This window comes from Protomyctophum bolini, assembly GCF_963924005.1.
Source record: "Protomyctophum bolini genome assembly, chromosome: 6".
NCBI classification, from domain to species: Eukaryota; Metazoa; Chordata; class Actinopteri; order Myctophiformes; family Myctophidae; genus Protomyctophum; species Protomyctophum bolini.
Genome location: NC_137867.1, coordinates 16,153,918 through 16,173,186, shown reverse-complemented (window position 1 = coordinate 16,173,186; position 19,269 = coordinate 16,153,918). Strand labels below are relative to the sequence as shown.

General features: G+C 43.5%; 1 protein-coding gene across 1 annotated transcript in view; it reads right to left on the bottom strand.

Annotated features, from left to right (window-relative positions):
• Nucleotides 1-754: 754 nt before the first annotated feature.
• LOC308316927 (ras-specific guanine nucleotide-releasing factor 2-like) overlaps nucleotides 755-19,269 on the bottom strand; it is a gene marked incomplete at its 3' end in the record, with an annotated part of 54,913 nt that continues 36,398 nt past the window's right edge. The window contains exons 16-24 of the mRNA XM_080765711.1: nucleotides 16,988-17,068; nucleotides 14,399-14,889; nucleotides 8,752-8,877; nucleotides 5,916-6,005; nucleotides 5,687-5,793; nucleotides 4,330-4,442; nucleotides 3,935-3,995; nucleotides 1,446-1,549; nucleotides 755-848 (exon numbers count right to left, since the gene is read on the bottom strand). Of these exons, the coding sequence (XP_080621837.1) occupies nucleotides 755-848; nucleotides 1,446-1,549; nucleotides 3,935-3,995; nucleotides 4,330-4,442; nucleotides 5,687-5,793; nucleotides 5,916-6,005; nucleotides 8,752-8,877; nucleotides 14,399-14,889; nucleotides 16,988-17,068 (1,267 nt within the window). The remainder of the gene's footprint in view (nucleotides 849-1,445; nucleotides 1,550-3,934; nucleotides 3,996-4,329; nucleotides 4,443-5,686; nucleotides 5,794-5,915; nucleotides 6,006-8,751; nucleotides 8,878-14,398; nucleotides 14,890-16,987; nucleotides 17,069-19,269) is intronic.

The window sequence follows — 19,269 nt, the reverse complement described above, 5'->3', positions numbered from 1 at the left end:
AAGTCATTTTATGGTTGGTTGCGCTCGAGTGTTCTCATTTTCTATTAAAAAACCTTGAAAATGAAACGATTAATAGACAGGATACCATTGATATGGTTGACTGTACGCCATTTTCTTTTCAGATGTTTTCCATGAGCTTTCTATCATCTTATTATATAGTATGCAATGTCACTGAGCAGTATGGGTGGGAGGGTTAAGGGATTTCTTTATCTTTTTTGTCTTTATTTTATTTTTATTTTCTTTCATTTTGTTTCATTAAAAAAAAGTATTTCATATTATAATGTTTGTAATAATTTATCTGTTCAATAAAAACATATTTGACAAAAAAAAACCTTGAAAATAAATGTTTTTACAACGTCCCATTTCTCCAAGTTAGAACACAATCGATTGATTGATCATTACAATTATTATGCTCTGAAAATGCACTGTTAAGTGGTCAGATGGGTGGGCCACAGCACTGTTAAGTGGTCAGATGGGTGGGCCACAGCACTATTAAGTGGTCAGATGGGTGGGCCACAGCACTGTTAAGTGGTCAGATGGGTGGGCCACAGCACTGTTGAGTGGTCAGATGGGTGGGCCACAGCACTGTTGAGTGGTCAGATGGGTGGGCCACAGCACTGTTGAGTGGTCAGATGGGTGGGCCACAGCACTGTTGAGTGGTCAGATGGGTGGGCCACAAACGCTTTCATGAATTTCAAGTGGGCGCTGATCTAGAAGAAGTTGAGAACCAGACCTGACACACACAACCCACAGTTCATCTTACGTCGTTGAAGTGCTGACTCGTCTTCATGATGTAGGGCGTCCTCTCGGTCTTGTCCACCTTCATCCAGCCCTGACCCAGGAACTCCCTTAGAGAGACATGAGTCACATGACCGACACACTCTGTCAAGGCATGGCCCTCAACATTGATTCATCCTCTTATTCGTTGAATTGAAAATGGTGGACCCTGTTGTAAACAAGTGTAATGCTTTATCATGGTGTCGTCCACAGTAACAGATTTTGTATTGAGTTGTGCTTTCGTTTGAAATGTACCCATTCTGCATACTGTTATTACATTTTCAATCAATCAATGAATCAATGAATGAATCAATCAATCAATCAATCAATCAATGTGTCACCTTTTTAAAAGTTTTGTAGATGTATTTTTTACTATTTGTCTACATAAAGATTTTGTATCAATACCACCTTCAACTGTCTGAACTCAGACCCACACATTGGAATTTGCCACATTATTAAGACATTGGAACATTAAGCATCATGAATGCAACTCAACCCAACATGTTTTGATGGCATAATAGATTTGCGGTTGATTCCTAGAAAAGGCTTCCACTGAACATGCCAAAGGGGAATGCAGCTGTGCCAGGTGTCTATGTTAGCGATAACCAGTTGTGTCATGTTGGGCCTGGTGAGGATGTCAGGGCGACAGAGTTCCAAGGGGGACTGACTCATAAGGGATGCTTCTGAAGACGATGTGGTCCAACAGGGTGATCTGCTCAGCAAGTTCCATCGCTGACAGAGACTCGAAACACTCCACCTTGGGGCACTCCGCCTAAACACACACACATACACGCACACACGTGCACGCACAAACAATAGCATGACCAAGTCAGAAACACACAAATATACAGAACACACTGTAGCAGCTCAGACAATAAGCCCTTTTTTATTAAGATGCTAGGTACAAATATATTGGTATATTCTTAAAATAAAGTATTTGCATCGTGACCGCTGTGCGGTCTCTTTTCTTTTCTGTTCAGGTACAAATAGATTGACATTTCGATGCGATGTCATGAGTTGTGACTCTGAGGAAGATGCAGCAGAGTCGTCTTTTTGTACCTAAATTTTGTACATAAATACAAAAAAAGGCTTATTGTCCGAGCTGCTCCAGTGTGTTTTCTATGTTTAATGCTGTGTTGTCCTGCTCCTGTAACCTGCTTTCATCTGGCTGAGGCATGGCAGAACTCCCCATCTACAGTATGTACTACATACCATAACACAAGCAGGAAAAAAAACAACAACAAACAAAGAAACAATGCGATGCGATAGAAACACATGGTTCTGACACGTATGATTTGTGACAGTTGACAGGCCCCTACAGACAGACAGCCATGGTCATGAAACCCCCATCCCCCCTGCGCCTGGGGAGCAGGACACTGTGTTCAGAATGAGGGCTTTTCAGAAAGAAAGGCGATGTGACACATAAACAGCCACACTGAAATCTTTGTCTAACTTGTGGCTCAATCGTGCAGAAGTACTGCACGACGTATTGGTGAGCTTGTTTCTTACTGAGCGTGTTTGTGTATATGCATATAGTCACTGTCGGATGGGAAAAAAAAAATATATAATATAATATTTATTATAATAAAAAAAACTTGAAAATAGTTGATCTAGAACTAGAACTATGTGTTGCATTGTGACGTGTAGATCTGCCATTTTCACTACTTTTGTGCTTCACTCTTATACAGTATATGAACTGGGTGAGCATCTTTGTAAGTATGTATAATGTATGCACCTGTGACTTTGTGTGCCTTCTTTCCAGGACTACAATATAACGCTAATTAACTCGAGTCAATTAATTGCATGCAAATGAGGCTAGTCTGAGCTCTCAGTTCTGATTTGTTTCTACTCACAGGCAAGGTGAAAGGGCACAATTAATAATTAATAAGGGCGCTGCCTTTATAACATAAGAGAAGTTGTGACTAAGTAATTTTAATAACAACACTGGAATTTATTAGAGGCCAGGAAGGTCGTTTTGGCCTTATGCTCTTCAAAATGTGATATCAAGGTCACAGTGGCCTTTAGGGTGGCCAGACGTCCGGTTTCACGCCGGACAGTCCGGTTTTAGACCCACCTGTCCTCCTCCCACCTCAACCTCTGGCCGGACACATAATTGTCCGGTTTTTTGTGATATACAGTGCTTGTGCCATAACTGTCATTTACGTCGTCTGCCTGGGTATTAAAATCTCTGCAGCGCTGCTCAGCTCCGAAGCGAGTGGAGACGTTCGGAGTGTTGCCATGTCCGCTTAATTATAAGCGACTTTGGGCTTGTTTTATATAATAGGCTACTAAGCCTAGTCAGGCTTCTTTTGGGCTTGTTTTCATAGACATGGTTGCTTGGTTCTCTTCCAAAACCTGGCAACACTGCCAGTGGATGGTCGGTTTGTTACTTTGTTGAGCTCTCACAATCAATTTAGTATAGTTAATGCAGAGATAAATAAACCAAATATGCCGAAATGAAAAACTACATTTAATGAACAATATGGAGCTCGACATCATAAAGAAAGGGAGGCTAAAGCACTGTGAACATACATATAGGCTACTGGCTTCATTCTATTTCTATGTCCTACACCGATGACCATAAGACTGTATAAAAAACCCCACAAGAAAGAGATTAAACATAAAACATACCGGTATCTAAACATGAAATAAAATAAATTGATTATAAAATGAATGGCCTTTGTGGTACCCTATAGCCTAATTTAAAAAGGTTAATTTAATTAGCAAATATATGTTCTCTGTGGACATAATGCTGGAGAGGATGGTGGTGAAAATCAGGTGCAATAGTAGTAGTAATAATATTAATATCTGGAATCTGGGGGGGGGGGGGGGGGGGGGGGGGGGGGGAGCGAGCCCCGCAAAAAGTGTCCTCCTTTCTGAGGTCTTGCAGGTGGCCACCCTAGTGGCCTTGATGCCCTGTCCACACTGTCTTAGTGTGCTAGGATTATGTTTTTCTCCATTTATTATAAAGTAACACAGACAACTAAGTCAGATAATTAAAATAATTATAACTATACAATTAATATATTCATGTCTTTGTTGGTAGTAAATAAAAAGTATATTCATTCAATCATTCATTTGTTGTCACGAAATGTGACACATTCCGTGAATCTTGTTCATTGCTGAACAGAGGGGGTTGTGGGAGCTGTAGTCTTACCATCTGTAGGATGTCTTCTATCCTCAGCTGGGCGTCATCCAGGTCATCATGAGAAAGGACACTGGGGAGAGACAATCTGATTGGCCAAACATGACCTCACTGAAGCATCTGAACTGTAAAACCACAACTTAAATCCTTCAGTGCGCTATACGATAGCTATAGCGAATGAAGTGAAATGAAGCGAGTGAAAACCTTCCTGTTTTCACTCTACATTAAATATGTTCACTGAAAATAGCTGTGTGTGTGTGTGTGTGTGTGTGTGTGTGTGTGTGTGTGTGTGTGGTGCGTGCGTGCGTGCGTGCGTGCGTGCGTGCGTGCGTGCGTGCGTGCGTGCGTGCGTGCGTGCGTGCGTGCGTGCGTGCGTTGCGTGTGTGTGTGTGTGTGTGTGTGTGTACTTTAGTATGTTGGCAGTGGCTTTCCTCTCCTGGGGCAGGAGATCTGGATCTCTGAGGATTTCCTCCAGGAGACAGATGACCCCCGTCTTTAACTCTGCATTCATCTCAAAGTCCTGCACGCACACACACACACACACACACACACACACGAACAGTATGCTCATTACACAACATTGTTAGACTATGGGCAGTTCCCATTCTTAGATGGAGCGTAATAGTAAGACCATCAACCATCCACCCTCCCAGGTCATAGAAGTCATCAGATACATCACTGCTCTATCCACACTGTACACTACAGTACTTTCCCTCAGCCTTTAGGTCAGTGACCTGAGGCCGATTCAACTGTACAAAGGCCTTCACACTTTCAAGATTTTATTTAAATGAGAGGAAAATAACATATAAGCTCGCAGCACGGCAGGAAGCGACACAATGTGAGCTCGTATATCTGCTATTGGCTATTGAATAGCCAACGCAAAAATAAACTATAATGACACCAGATGCTTTCCCGGTTATAATGGGTTAAGCTGAGTGTCAACACGCTAATAAGGCCTTCTTGGAAGCTGCCCCGTCAGCGGACCATTCTGTATTACGTAATGAAAATACATAAAGCAGATCAATACACTTGACTAACAGGGCCTCCTTGATGGGAGAGACAGCCAATTACCCTGCTAGTCCGTTCATTAGAGCAGCAAGGTGGACATCTAGCATGAGCTGGTAGGCTGCTTGAAAGGTTGCCCAATTACTGCTGCAAGTTTCAGTTCGCTTTTGCGCGCGCGCGCGTGTGTGTGTGTGTGTGTGTGTGTGTGTGTGTGTGTGTGTGTGTGTGTGTGTGTGTGTGTGTGTGTGTGTGTGTTTTGTTATTCAGGTGAGAGCAGCAGGGCAGAAAATAAATGTATAATAAAACACGTACAGTATACAAATGTGTGTATATACCCACAAACACACACCTACTGTACACGCCGGGGCTATTATACTGTAGTTCACTATAATAGAATAACCAGAAAACGATATCAAACCGAAACTGTATTAACTGTTTACAAAACTAACTAAACCAAATCATAGAGAAAATGTCTGTTTTAATTCATTCATTATGTGTCAATAAATGTGTCAATAATTCATACATAAGCCTAGTATTTTGGGTAGATATGGAATGTTTTTCCTTCCAATATTTAAGTTTTGCTAGTTTTAAGCCAAAACTGTCACAAAATCTTCACAAATAGTGAGAATAGGTAATCCTCGAGCTCTTTTTGCTATTTTTCTTTGACCCGACTACCCCATTGTTACAATAAAACTAGTTGACAAAACTAAAAACTAACATCCATGCCATACAGACACGCACAGAGAGTTGGATACAAACCTGGGAGTGTTTGGAGACCCAGTGTCGCAGCACATTCAGAACTCTGTTAGTAGCAGCTCTGCGGATGATGAACTCTTTATCACAAGTCCTCTCCGAGTTAGTAAACACTGGAGAAATTATGATACATGTTTTAATACGCATGTGACATCAATGACAGCATGTGTGTGTGTGTGTGTGTGTGTGTGTGGTGTGGTGTGGTGTGTGTGTGTGTGTGTGTGTGTGACAGTACCTGGTGGTGAACCGTGTCCGGCTGCTGCTGTGGCGATGGCGAAGGCTGAGGCAGGGGAGACAGAACAACGCGAGTTCTCCCCTGACTGGACTACACACACACACACACACACACACACACACACACACACACACACACACACACACACACACACACACACACACACACACACACACACACACGATGCCATCATTATCATGTTGTAAAATGTATACTGTAGGCATGGTCATTGCAGTCATTATTCTTATCATCATCAGCAGCAGCATAATCACTGTGATCATTATTCTCGTTCATCTCCAAAGTGCCATTACTGTCATCTTCACTGTCATTATATTATGTTTTAGTTTATGCACTTTTATTGATCAGCAAAACAAGTAGCCTACTCATGTTTCTGTTCTCCCTTCCAGTTTCTTGTTTTTTACAATAGTTAAAAATGTATCTCCATACATATGGAATGTCGACTATGACGAAAACAGATACACAGAACTGGTTTACATTATTTGCAATGAAGTAGACTTTTTGAAAAGTGTTAGTTAGGAGTGCATGGTTGCTCAACCAGTTAGTGCACAGACTACAAAGCTCCTTGTGAGTGCGACGAGGACACAGGTTTAAATCCGACCTACATCATGTAATCCGTAAATTAAGATCATTATCTGTTGCCCCTCATCTTCTGTTATTATTGTACAAAAGCATTATTGTCTCCACCAGGCCGAAGACATGAGGAGAGAGTATGTTTTGCACTCCGTCCGTCCGTGTGCGTGTGCGTGTGCGTGTGTGTGTGTGTGTGTGCGTGTGTGTGTGTGTGTGCGTGTGTGTGTGTGTGTGTGTGTGTGTCTGTCCATCCGTCTGTGTACAGCTAATCTCCGGCAGCGTTAACCCGGTCGATGCCAAATTTTGCACACACACTCCCTGGATGCCAACGATTAACGATGCCCCACATTTTCCAGAACAGCCTGTTATACTGTAGCGCCAGATTGGACAGATTCTGTCCAAAAATCCAGCAAATCGTTACACACTATCTCTATAGTCATGTGTTCAAGTCGGATCTGTCCGATATTTCATATTCCATCCTGATTGGCTAACATTGGCTTTCAAAGTTTGCAGGATTGGCCCGTTTTGAACAAAAAGCCTCAAATCATGAATGCAGCGTGCAATTTACAGCGTGCGACTTTCCTACTAGGCAGAGGAATATATCCCACCCTTTTCACATTGGCCTGTTATAGCGCCACCAACAGGTGGATTTTTGCAAAACACATTTTTGGAACAAAATGTTTTAATTCATGAACGCAGCGTGCAATTGACGTGAAATCTTTCACAGACTTTCCTACTAGGCTGAGGAATATATCCCACCCTTTTCACATTGGCCTGTTATAGTTTTAACCTCATGCCATCTGGACAAAGATACAGAACCTTTGCCATGGGAAAAAAAATGTAGTAGTCCATTTTAGTAGGAGTTTTGTCCCCTCAGCCATCACAGCGTTAAACAAACTGCCCCGCCGATAGGATAGTTCTGTATACAGTCATGTTTTTGTATTGTCTTGTGGTTTTTGTGTGCTATGTGTTGTTTTTGATGTGGGTGTTTGAACAGACTGTGAAGATGAATATCCTTCGGGACAAAAACGATTATTATTATAATTTCTCTCCTTGTTTTCCTGTCTCTGTACACTGACCTGGCTACAATGAAATCAGTATTTGACTATTCAATATTTTCTTTCACATATCTGAAATGAAACATAAAATTAGCTTGTGATTCTAAACATACATGTACTAATAGCTGCTTAATATGAGACATGCAGCCACTAACGTCTTCTTCTACTTTTCAACGTTAACAATTGTTCATTTCTGTCATTTTCTTCATCGCGATCATTAGCATCTCTTGTCATTATCACAAATCACCAGCGTCACCCATGCAGCGCCACCATCATTTACCATGTTGATCCAAGGCCACCATCATTTACTATGTTGATCCAAGGCCTGCAGCCTGATTGCTTGTTTACAAAAAGAATCATACGGTACATTATGGTGTTCCGTTAATGTCTTCCAAACCAACTATTTAACTAGGCGCAAGTCAAGGGAAATGGACGCGCACACACACACACACACACACACACACACACACACACACACACACACACACACACACACACACACACACACACACACACACACACACACACACACACACACACACACACACACACACACACACACACACGCACACGCACACACACACAGGGGGCCTTTGTGCTGTGATCTGGGTGTGTTTTAGATTTGCATTAAGCTTCTGACATGATGATTTTATAGGTTCCAGGGTCATGCAGCCAGGACGGCTTTGCATGGCTCTGTATCCAAGCAGAAGAACCTGTCAGTGGGTATACAACATTGCCCTGTGAAGGCCCCCCCCCCACACACACACACACACACACACACACACACACACACACACACACACACACACACACACACACACACACACACACACACACACACACACACACACACACACACTCCAATGCATACACACACATGGGGCGGCGGTGGATCAGGTAGAGTAGAGTGGCTGGATGGTTCGAACCCGCTAGTTCGGGCTCCCCCAGAGTTAGTGTCGAAGTGTCAAGTGTCAAGACACTGAACCCTACACCACCACTAATTGCTCCTGATGTGCTGCTTGGTGCCGTGCATGGTTTCCGCCGCCATCGGTGTATGAATGTGTGTGTGAATGGGTGAATTGATGCACAATCTATGTAAAGCGCCTTGGATAAAAGGCGCTATATAAATGCACCATTTACCATTCACCACACAGGTGTGCACAGAAACTACACACATGCAGTCTTACCTCCAGGCTGTCTGTAGCGGAGGTGGCGGGGTGTGGACGGGGAGCGGCAGGGAGACATGTCTCCTGCGTCATGGTTCTGAGGAGCCTCTGGGATGATCTTCTCTAACGACACCGACTCCAACACCGCTAGAGAGAATGACAGGGTTTCAATGACAACGCAATGACAGGACAAAAGGACCTTCACTCAGCAACAAATCCAATTTCTCTCAGGGATTTCTCTTTGCTCAAAAGCAAGCCATACAACATTTTTCACAACATTTCATTCTACTTTTGATATACTGTATGAATTAATATTTTTACATATTGATGTTCCCCCCACCACAGTATATGGATGCTTGCAGTGTTGTAAAGCACCACAGTATGGATGCTTGCAGTGTTGTAAAGCACTACAGTATGGATGCTTGCAGTGTTGTCAAGAACCACAGTATGGATGCTTGCAGTGTTGTCAAGAACCACAGTATGGATGCTTGCAGTGTTGTCAAGAACCACAGTATGGATGCTTGCAGTGTTGTCTAGAACCACAGTATGGATGCTTGCAGTGTTGTAAAGCACTACAGTATGGATGCTTGCAGTGTTGTATAAAGCACTACAGTATGGATGCTTGCAGTGTTGTAAAGCACCACAGTATATGGATGCTTGCAGTGTTGTAAAGCACCACAGTATATGGATGCTTGCAGTGTTGTCAAGAACCACAGTATATGGATGCTTGCAGTGTTGTAAAGCACCACAGTATATGGATGCTTGCAGTGTTGTCAAGAACCACAGTATATGGATGCTTGCAGTGGTGTAAAGCACTACAGTATGGATGCTTGCAGTGTTGTAAAGCACCACAGTATATGGATGCTTGCAGTGTTGTCAAGAACCACAGTATGGATGCTTGCAGTGTTGTAAAGCACCACAGTATATGGATGCTTGCAGTGTTGTCAAGAAATGAGCATTTGTGCCTGTCGTAGACATGCGCAGAGCAAGTTCAGTCAGGGAACCTCAGTCAGCGCGCCGGCCGTTAATTGGGCCACCGCAGCATCATCCGCATGATTCACTCAGCCAATCACAGCTCACCCCATCTCTCATACCGGCTACTTGAACCAGAGGTTTGCAGTCCTCTGCCTTCTTGCTTGCCCACTGCTGGTGTATCAGCGTGCTGCTGTCATACATCCTTTGCCGTCTTGCTGGCCCACTGCCGTTGTATCAGCGTGCTGCTGTCATACAACCTGCGCTCAATTCTGCTTGCTGCTTTCTATTGTATACTCTACGCTGCGGTATACAAGTGCGCACCCACCTCCACCCCAGCTACCACCTGTCATTTTGGATCTACTGTTTTAGGTACGGGGGGATTCAGAGTCCCTATGGTCGGGACTGATGCGCTTGATCCTGAGTACCTAAAAAGCAGATCCAATACATCGCCAAACCATAATAAATATATTGCATTGATTATCTTATATTCAATAAATATATATATTACATCCTCCTTGAGTTGTCTGACTGAACCACAGTATGGATGCTTGCAGTGTTGTAAAGCACCACAGTATATGGATGCTTGCAGTGTTGTCAAGAACCACAGTATGGATGCTTGCAGTGTTGTAAAGCACCACAGTATATGGATGCTTGCAGTGTTGTAAAGCACCACAGTATATGGATGCTTGCAGTGTTGTCAAGAACCACAGTATGGATGCTTGCAGTGTTGTAAAGCACCACAGTATATGGATGCTTGCAGTGTTGTCAAGAACCACAGTATGGATGCTTGCAGCATTCTGGAGAAGCACTCGTGCGATCAACTTCACACTCGACACTGCAGTTGATCACTGGTCACTTTGTTCTCGCATTGTTAATCCATATTTATGGTTAGACTGTTAAACTGTATATCCATTTTTTACCCTGTTAATTTAACGTCTTTATTTATGACAATACTGTACTTACTGTATACACACACACACACACACACACACACACACACACACACACACACACACACACACACACACACACACACACACACACACACACACACACACACACACACACACAGATAATTTAATTTGGTATAGAGTGAATATTTTTCATTAACCTGACTGTTCTGTTGTACTCACATTACTTAGGCCAGGGTAGCAATTTGCACTATATTTTGCCAGTACCACAACAACATACATTTATACATAGAGATACAGTACATACAAACAGTATACACAGGCCTACATAGAGAGACACAGATAGATATAAAACAGAGCAAAAGACAGAAAGAGTAGTGCAGAGAGGAGGCGAGAACAGCTTGCTGAGAGGAGGGCTAATGGCTGCTTTGTCTCCTAGTGGCAGCTGTCATACGTGCATACGCTCACACACATGGCCACACACACATGAGCGCGTTCTCACACACACACACACACACACACACACACACACACACACACACACACACACACACACACACACACACACACACACACACACACACACACACACACACACACACACACACACACACACACACACACACACACACACACACACACACACACACACACACACACACACACACACACACACACACACACACAATTTCACACATATGCTAATGAAGGTCTAACTGTAGCCTGTCTCCGCTTCAGTGCTGTAAATGCACTGTTAGGGTCTTGCTCCCAGTCTGAAAGGGCTGTTTAATGCCACTAATAGGGGATCATAGTGACTGGTGGTTTTTTGAAGTAGGAAGTCATTTTGGCTGAGGCGAACAGGAAAGAAAGGGAACACTTCACACCCTCCAGCAACTCTGCGAGGGTATATGGGTAGTATGATGAGTAGTATGAGTAGTATAACAGATGGGATATGGGTAGTATGATGAGTAGTATGAGTAGTAACAGATGGTATTGGTATATGGGTAGTATGAGGAGTAGTATGAGTATAACAGAGGGTATATGGGTAGTATGATGAGTAGTATGTGTAGTAACAGATGGTATATGGGTAGTATGATGAGTAGTATGTGTAGTAACAGATGGTATGGGTAGTATGATGAGTAGTATGTGTAGTAACAGATGGTATGGGTAGTATGATGAGTAGTATGAGTAGTAACAGATGGTATGGGTAGTATGATGAGTAGTATGTGTAGTAACAGATGGTATGGGTAGTATGATGAGTAGTATGAGTATAACAGATGGTATATGGGTAGTATGATGAGTAGTATGTGTAGTAACAGATGGTATTGGTATATGGGTAGTATGATGAGTAGTATGAGTATAACAGATGGTATATGGGTAGTATGATGAGTAGTATGTGTAGTAACAGATGGTATATGGGTAGTATGATGAGTAGTATGAGTATAACAGATGGTATATGGGTAGTATGATGAGTAGTATGAGTATAACAGATGGTATATGGGTAGTATGATGAGTAGTATGAGTATAACAGATGGTATATGGGTAGTATGATGAGTAGTATGTGTAGTAACAGATGGTATATGGGTAGTATGATGAGTAGTATGTAGTAACAGATGGTATATGGGTAGTATGATGAGTAGTATGTAGTAACAGATGGTATATGGGTAGTATGATGAGTAGTATGTGTAGTAACAGATGGTATATGGGTAGTATGATGAGTAGTATGAGTATAACAGATGGTATATGGGTAGTATGATGAGTAGTATGTGTAGTAACAGATGGTATAGGGTAGTATGATGAGTAGTATGAGTAGTAACAGAGCAGTATAATGAATAGACACACCTCCGATAATTATGTGCACGCCGGCATTTCAAAGGTTTTCTTGTCACGGGCCCCCAAAAAATTGAGTTTGAGTTACACAGAAAATATGAACACAGAAACAGTTAAGTTGAGACAGAACGCCCAGAAGCCACGGCGGTGACAATCCCCAGGGAGATCACCCTGAGGGCAGGCTGCTGGGAGGCTTTGACTGCTATAGCATCATTAACGTCTGAGCTAAAGTCATCAAAGTACCAACTGCAGTCAACATGATAGCAACCTCAGGCCTAATGGGGGTGACAGATCTTTTTTTCTTCTTTTTTTATATAATATTTATCCCACGATTTTGCAACCCACTTTTTTTTACCCAGTGTCAATTATCTAATGTAATCCTGGGCGCTACACTTCCTCTGCCAACCTGGGGGGGGGGGGGGGGAGTTCGACTATAGCGTCACTAAAGTCTGTAACTGGATGGGAACACAACGCTAGGCAGAGCCCATGGAGCTCTCCGATTGGATGGGAATACAATGCTAGGCAGAGCAATGGAGCTCTCCGATTGGATGGGAATACAATGCTAGGCAGAGCAATGGAGCTCTCCGATTGGATGGGAATACAATGCTAGGCAGAGCCCATGGAGCTCTCCGAAGACGCCCGGGAGCTAATGAGTCTGAAGGTACAGGAGATACTGTACTATAAAATGGCAACCAACAAAAATCTAACAATTGAATGACGGTATAGATCCAAATCTTGGTTAGGTGTTTAGCAGCTTTTACCTGTCAGGTGTCAGGTTTTATACGCAGCCAAACCTCAGGTGACACACAATGGAACAGAGAAGACTTTAAGGCTTTTTACTGATCCAGAGGAAGCCTCTGTAATCACACAGTCTCTCTTCAGACCAGAGGAAGCCTCTGTAATCACACAGTCTCTCTTCAGACCAGGAAGGAATTCACTGTTTTCTCACAAGGACACTCATACAACAGAGAGTGCACTATGTGTGATAGAGAGACGATGAAATTCATCAAATAAGTATCTTCTGTGTGATATACTGTAAAAAGGCACATGTTCTCATGGGTCTCGCACACGCAGACAAATATACAAGTGTATACATACATACGTACACACACATACACGTCCTTTCAGGAACGTTAATATTAATAATGAAGGGGATTACATGGCTACTAGGAGATTAAAATATTCTAATCCGTTTCTCTCCTGTGCGAGCAGTATTATAATTGATGGCACTTTAATTTGAATTCTGATACTGTCAGTTAATAATTATGCTTTGTTTTAATCCCCCCCATACTAGGATGTTTTCAGCTTTTGGATTCATGATTTTAGTGGATAATGGCCATTATCAATGGCCAATGGTTATTGAATAAAGAAAGGCCTTCATGTTTGGTTACTGGCGGTTATACATCCGAGTTAGGGTTCATTATGTCTTGCGTACTGTTTTGTGATATGACAGACACTTTGTTTGGTTTCTGATGGGAGGTTGGTTATGTTGCAAATTACACTAGAGATAATAGTGGGGATTAGATAGTTAGTTTGTTTAATTATGTTTGAGTACAGTGAAGATGAGTGTAGTGGGTTATGTGTTATTATTGTATCTTTTTTGTACTTTTTGTACAATTTACAATTCAGGCATTTAGCAGACACTCTTAATCCAGGGCGATTTACAGTAAGCAAGGTAAAGGTAATACCTGAAATGTGTAGAAATAGCAATCTAGGAATCTATCATCATCAGTCAAACAGTATAATATAATATCAAAATGTTATGTTTTGTTCGATAGTAGAATAGGTAGAGAAGTCGCACATACATCAAGAATCAAGGTTACTGGGTTAACTTCTGGTTTATCAGGACAAACGTTTCGGTGGTGGTCAAAATATGTATCTACTATTTCCTGAAAAGTAACCGTTTTGGACATGGATACAGTATGTTTTCCAGACTAGTAGTGAAGACCTACCCCTGCGGATGCTGCGTCTCAATTTGCCACAGAAGGCGTCGATCTTGGGAAGCTCCTCCCCCTCTGTGACGGGGGAGGACGGGCTCTGGTCAGGGGAGGATGCGGGCGCCGGGACGGGAGCCTGCAGGTCCTGCGGAAGCCTGGAGTTGCCGGACGGGGGCGAGGTGGAGGAGAGAGGCGGGGAGGTGGCGGGCGGCGTCTGTGGCGTGGTGGGCGTCTGTGGCGTGTGGGCGGACGTGGGGCTGCTGCCGGCCGACTGGGAGGTCCTGTGGTTGGACACGGGGCCGCCCAGGTCCAGGCCCCCCACCGCTGCCCTGGAGATGACGGGCGAATGGAGGGAGAGCTTCCGCACGCGGACGGGCGAGGAGGTGCGGGAGTGGACGGACAGGGGCGGAGGGGAGGAGAACTTGCGGCAGAGCCGAGGGGACCTGTCGCTGGCGTGCTCCCCGCTCCGGTTGTTCTGATTGGTGGCGAAGAACAGCTCCAGTGACCTGGCAGACCCGAGAGGTCAAACGTTAATGAATGTATGGAACGTACAGCATGGGTTAAGAAACATGTGGGAATAAGATCCGGTAAGACAAAGAAATAAAGGGGGGAAGATTAAGTACAGATACTGTATGTAGTATAGTGCAGTATAATAAGACAGGACAAGGCAGGTGCTGCACATTAATAAGACAGGACAGGGCTGCTGCGGATGGATGTCCACACTTTGGAAATTACCTTTGAAGTCCTAGTGCAAAATCACACATCTAACATCAGCCACTACTTTTTACTTTTTCTCAGGCTCAGGGCCATGTTAAAATATGTTATATTGTATTGGAGAATGACCAGGGACATGTTAAAATATGTTATATTGTATTGGAGAATGACCAGGGACATGTTAAAATATGTTATATTGTATTGGAGAATGACAATGGCAAAGCGAGAGAGAGTTGGGAGAACACGGATCACAGGTCTGCTAAACCGGACTTGGACATGCAGGAGACGTTGTGATTACAGTATTATTGGTGCTATGTGCAATTGACTATGGGAGCTGCCCCTAAAATACCCATATTGCAGACAAATTAAAATCATAATCAGATTGATAACTCGGCTGTCAGTGCTCCCATTAATACCCCCCACCCCCCTTTCAGACATCCATCCACAACAGCACTCGGCCCTCCTCTGCACTGGCTCTGGAATGCCCTCGGAAGAAGTACGTCGGAAGATGATGTATGGCTGTGCTACTGCAACTAGACAAGAGCGCTCATGCATATACAAACACAACAATCATCTGATCGCATCCAATCTGTTCATCAAATGGTCAGGAAAACGGGAGGACAAATTGCAGGCGAGATTGGCTATAAAGGGATGAGTATTGAGTAGCCCATGAGTAGGACGCACAAAAATGACAGGAGAACTGAGGAAGAAAATGGAACAGTTAAACTGAATGAGACGAGCATGAGAGAGTGAGAGTGAGAGATGAGAAAATGGCGGGGGGGGGGGACACAGGAAGACCTTGAAGCGAGCAGAGGAAATGCGGAGTAGAGTGGAGGATGCTTGAAGAGGAGAGACAAAGCGGCTCGAAGGGCGGTGACAAAAGAGAAGGAACCGAATAAATGTGGCAGGAGAAAAGAGACAAGGCCTCGAGGTCGTCTGCAGGCGAGGAGGAGAAGAACATGCTGATAGACAATCAGGAGCTGCAAATGAAAAACAAGCCGGAAAAAAGGTTCTTTCCCCTTCTACCTGCCTCTGTCCTCGGGTCTACCGTCGAGCTGAAATGGGTGCAACTGTGACCTCTGTGGTTGTGCAAGTTTCCCACGAGAAAAGTGGGAGGGTGTCTGAGCTCTTTGAAATACTTGAGTGCTGTATGCTGGTTAGTGGTTACATAAAAGTACATATAGATATATTGATGTGAGGGAAACTCACTGGGAAAACTATAAACGGATTCTACTAAAAGTGAAGCTTTATATCCTAAACTGAACTGTGTTGGTCTATCTGTGTTATATTGTGTGAGTTCAACATGAGAAGGGGAAAACAATTCCTAAATCATCCAGTTAGAGGACCAGAGAAGAGCAGACAGGCAAATATAGATAAGTGATATACTGATGCATCTTGATTACATGCACCTCAGAGATAATGTGTAACAATTTGTGAGTTTTTGGCAAAATCTATAGGCGTAGTAGCAAAAAGTGTATTTAGAAAGAAAACGCAAAATGGTGGAAAACTTTATCAGGTGTAAACGGGTGTGTCACTGTGGACTACATGAGGACGCCATGATCCAAGTAATCTAGGAAAATGATTTGGACTTGTACGACCTAAGAGTTATAAGCCAAAATGTGACAGGCTCTGCAATAGCGCCACCATGGGGCCAATTTGAAAGATTTCAGCAAACATTTGGAAGTTCTAAGGAAGTTCTTCCTTGGCCTAGTGGGAGTGTGTGAGCAAAGTTTCATGTTAATGGGTCCAATGGTGACGGATATTCACAGACAAGCGGACGGATGGACCGGCGGACAGGGGCAAAGACAGGTCTTTGGCCTCATGGACAGAGACAAGAAGAGGTGAGAGGTGAGAGAAGGAGAGATTCTGAGATAGTGACAGAATTGTTACTTAGACTGGTTCTTGATCTTCAAACTGTAGTCGGAACAGATGGACGTGATGGACAGACGGTCAAATGAATGGTACTGCACCCTGTAGGTGGAAAGGATATGGATGGATGGATGGATGGATGGAGGATGGATGGATGGATGGAGGATGGATGGATGGATGGATGGAGGATGGATGGATGGATGATGGATGGATGGATGGAGGGTGGATGGATGATGGATGGATGGATGGAGGATGGATGGATGGGTATAGGTGAATATGATTGCAAGGCAGCGTATGAGAAATAGCATGGAGGCTAATGGATTTGCTCACATTCATACAAAATAAAAATGTGAACACCAAAGAAATCCAGTGCAGAGATGACAGTGTGTGCGTGTGTGTGTGTGTGTGTGTGTGTGTGTGTGTGTGTGTGTGTGTGTGTGTGTGTGTGTGTGTGTGAGGTGTGTGTTTGAGAGAGAGAGAGAGATTGTTTCCTGCTCTAATGAAACAGGGCATGGTGAGTCTACACAAGCACACACTCACACACACACACACACACACACACACACACACACACACACACACACACACACACACACACACACACACACACACACACACACACACACACACACACACACACACACACACACACACACACACACACACACACACACACACACACACACACACACACACACACACACATGCTTCAAGGCAGAGAAAAATATGCAACTTTTCCAGTTGAAACGGTAATTAATTCTGAGTAGGAATATAAACACTCACTCGTCGAGAAAGAGAGAGAGAGAGAGAGAGAGAGAGAGAGAGAGAGAGAGAGAGAGAGAGAGAGAGAGAGAGAGAGCGTGCGTGCATGAAAGAGACAGAGAGAGAGAGACATACAACATATTCCTATAACTGTGCCAATTGCAACATTGTTGAAGCATCTGTTTTGCGGGCCTACACACACACACACACACACACACACACACACACACACACACACACACACACACACACACACACACACACACACACACACACACACACACACACACACACGGGGCATGTACTGGAGCCACTATGTATTTAACCTTGCGGGCAGAGGTGCTACTGCTACAGTAGTTGGCTGCAGAGCAGTGACCCCACATCTGGTTAAACCGTTCAGTGAGGAAGAAAGAACAGAAAGCTAGTAAAGCACAAACACACGCACATGCACTAAGGCTGTCCCCAAACATTCAGGGTTCGAATGTTTGTTAGTTTGTGAGTTGGCACTCGAATCTTAATTAATGGGCTTGGTTTATTTTTTTTGTTTTTTTTTAACTCTAAAATATATCTTGGTGAGAATGCGATATGCATAATAAGAGTACTATGTTTTACATGTTCATGTTTAGATGTTATTAATCAGGGGGTACACAACCAGCCAGTGCGCAGGCATCAAAATGTTTTCTGCGTGGTAGATGCAAGGCTCATTTGCGCACCAACAGCTGAGATAGTTATGTAGAGAAATCTGACAGGCATTCAAAAGGTGTTAATGAGATGTGGCTCTTATTTTGAAGAGGAAGTTACTGCACAGGAAGTCCGTAGTTGTAAACAAGCTACTATGACACTCACAAAAGTCCCAAAGTTACGTGTCCTCATAGTGGTAGTCTAAACCATGCGACGATAATTATTTACAATATGAAAACCATGCATCTTGAACAACAGGTGAGTAATTACTTTTATCTATGTTGGACGTTTGTTTTGGTTTCAGGGGTTGAGCTGCTTAACGACTACCCTGCTGCAAATACACTGTCTGTGATCTTTATCTTTTGCATCTGCCCGTGCGTGCGAAGCATAACATTGTGGCAGAGTAGAAACATCCGTAAACTCCGTATGCAATCCCCCCCCACCCCCCCCGGTAATTTTTTTAAATGAATTACAAACGAATCGTTCGGATGTTCGCTCGAAAATTCCTGCTGAAGTTCGAGTCCTAAAAACAGGGCTAGGGTACAGCCTTAATGCACACACACACACACACACACACGCACACACGCATGCGCATGCACGTATGTACACACGCACGCAAAAGCACACATATTCATAAAATCTGAATGAATAAAGATTAGGAAAAGGTGTGTTATGGCAGAAAGTACATTAAAACCATCAGCGTTCATTTATTTGACTGCGTAAAAAAGGCTGCTCAGAGCTAAATGAACACTGAGGATATTACTGTGGATGATGCCAGAGGTGAGGCGAGGTGAGATTTCAGTCTCGGCTGATGTGGTGAGGATATGTGCACGTGAGTGCACAAGTGCATGTGTGCATGC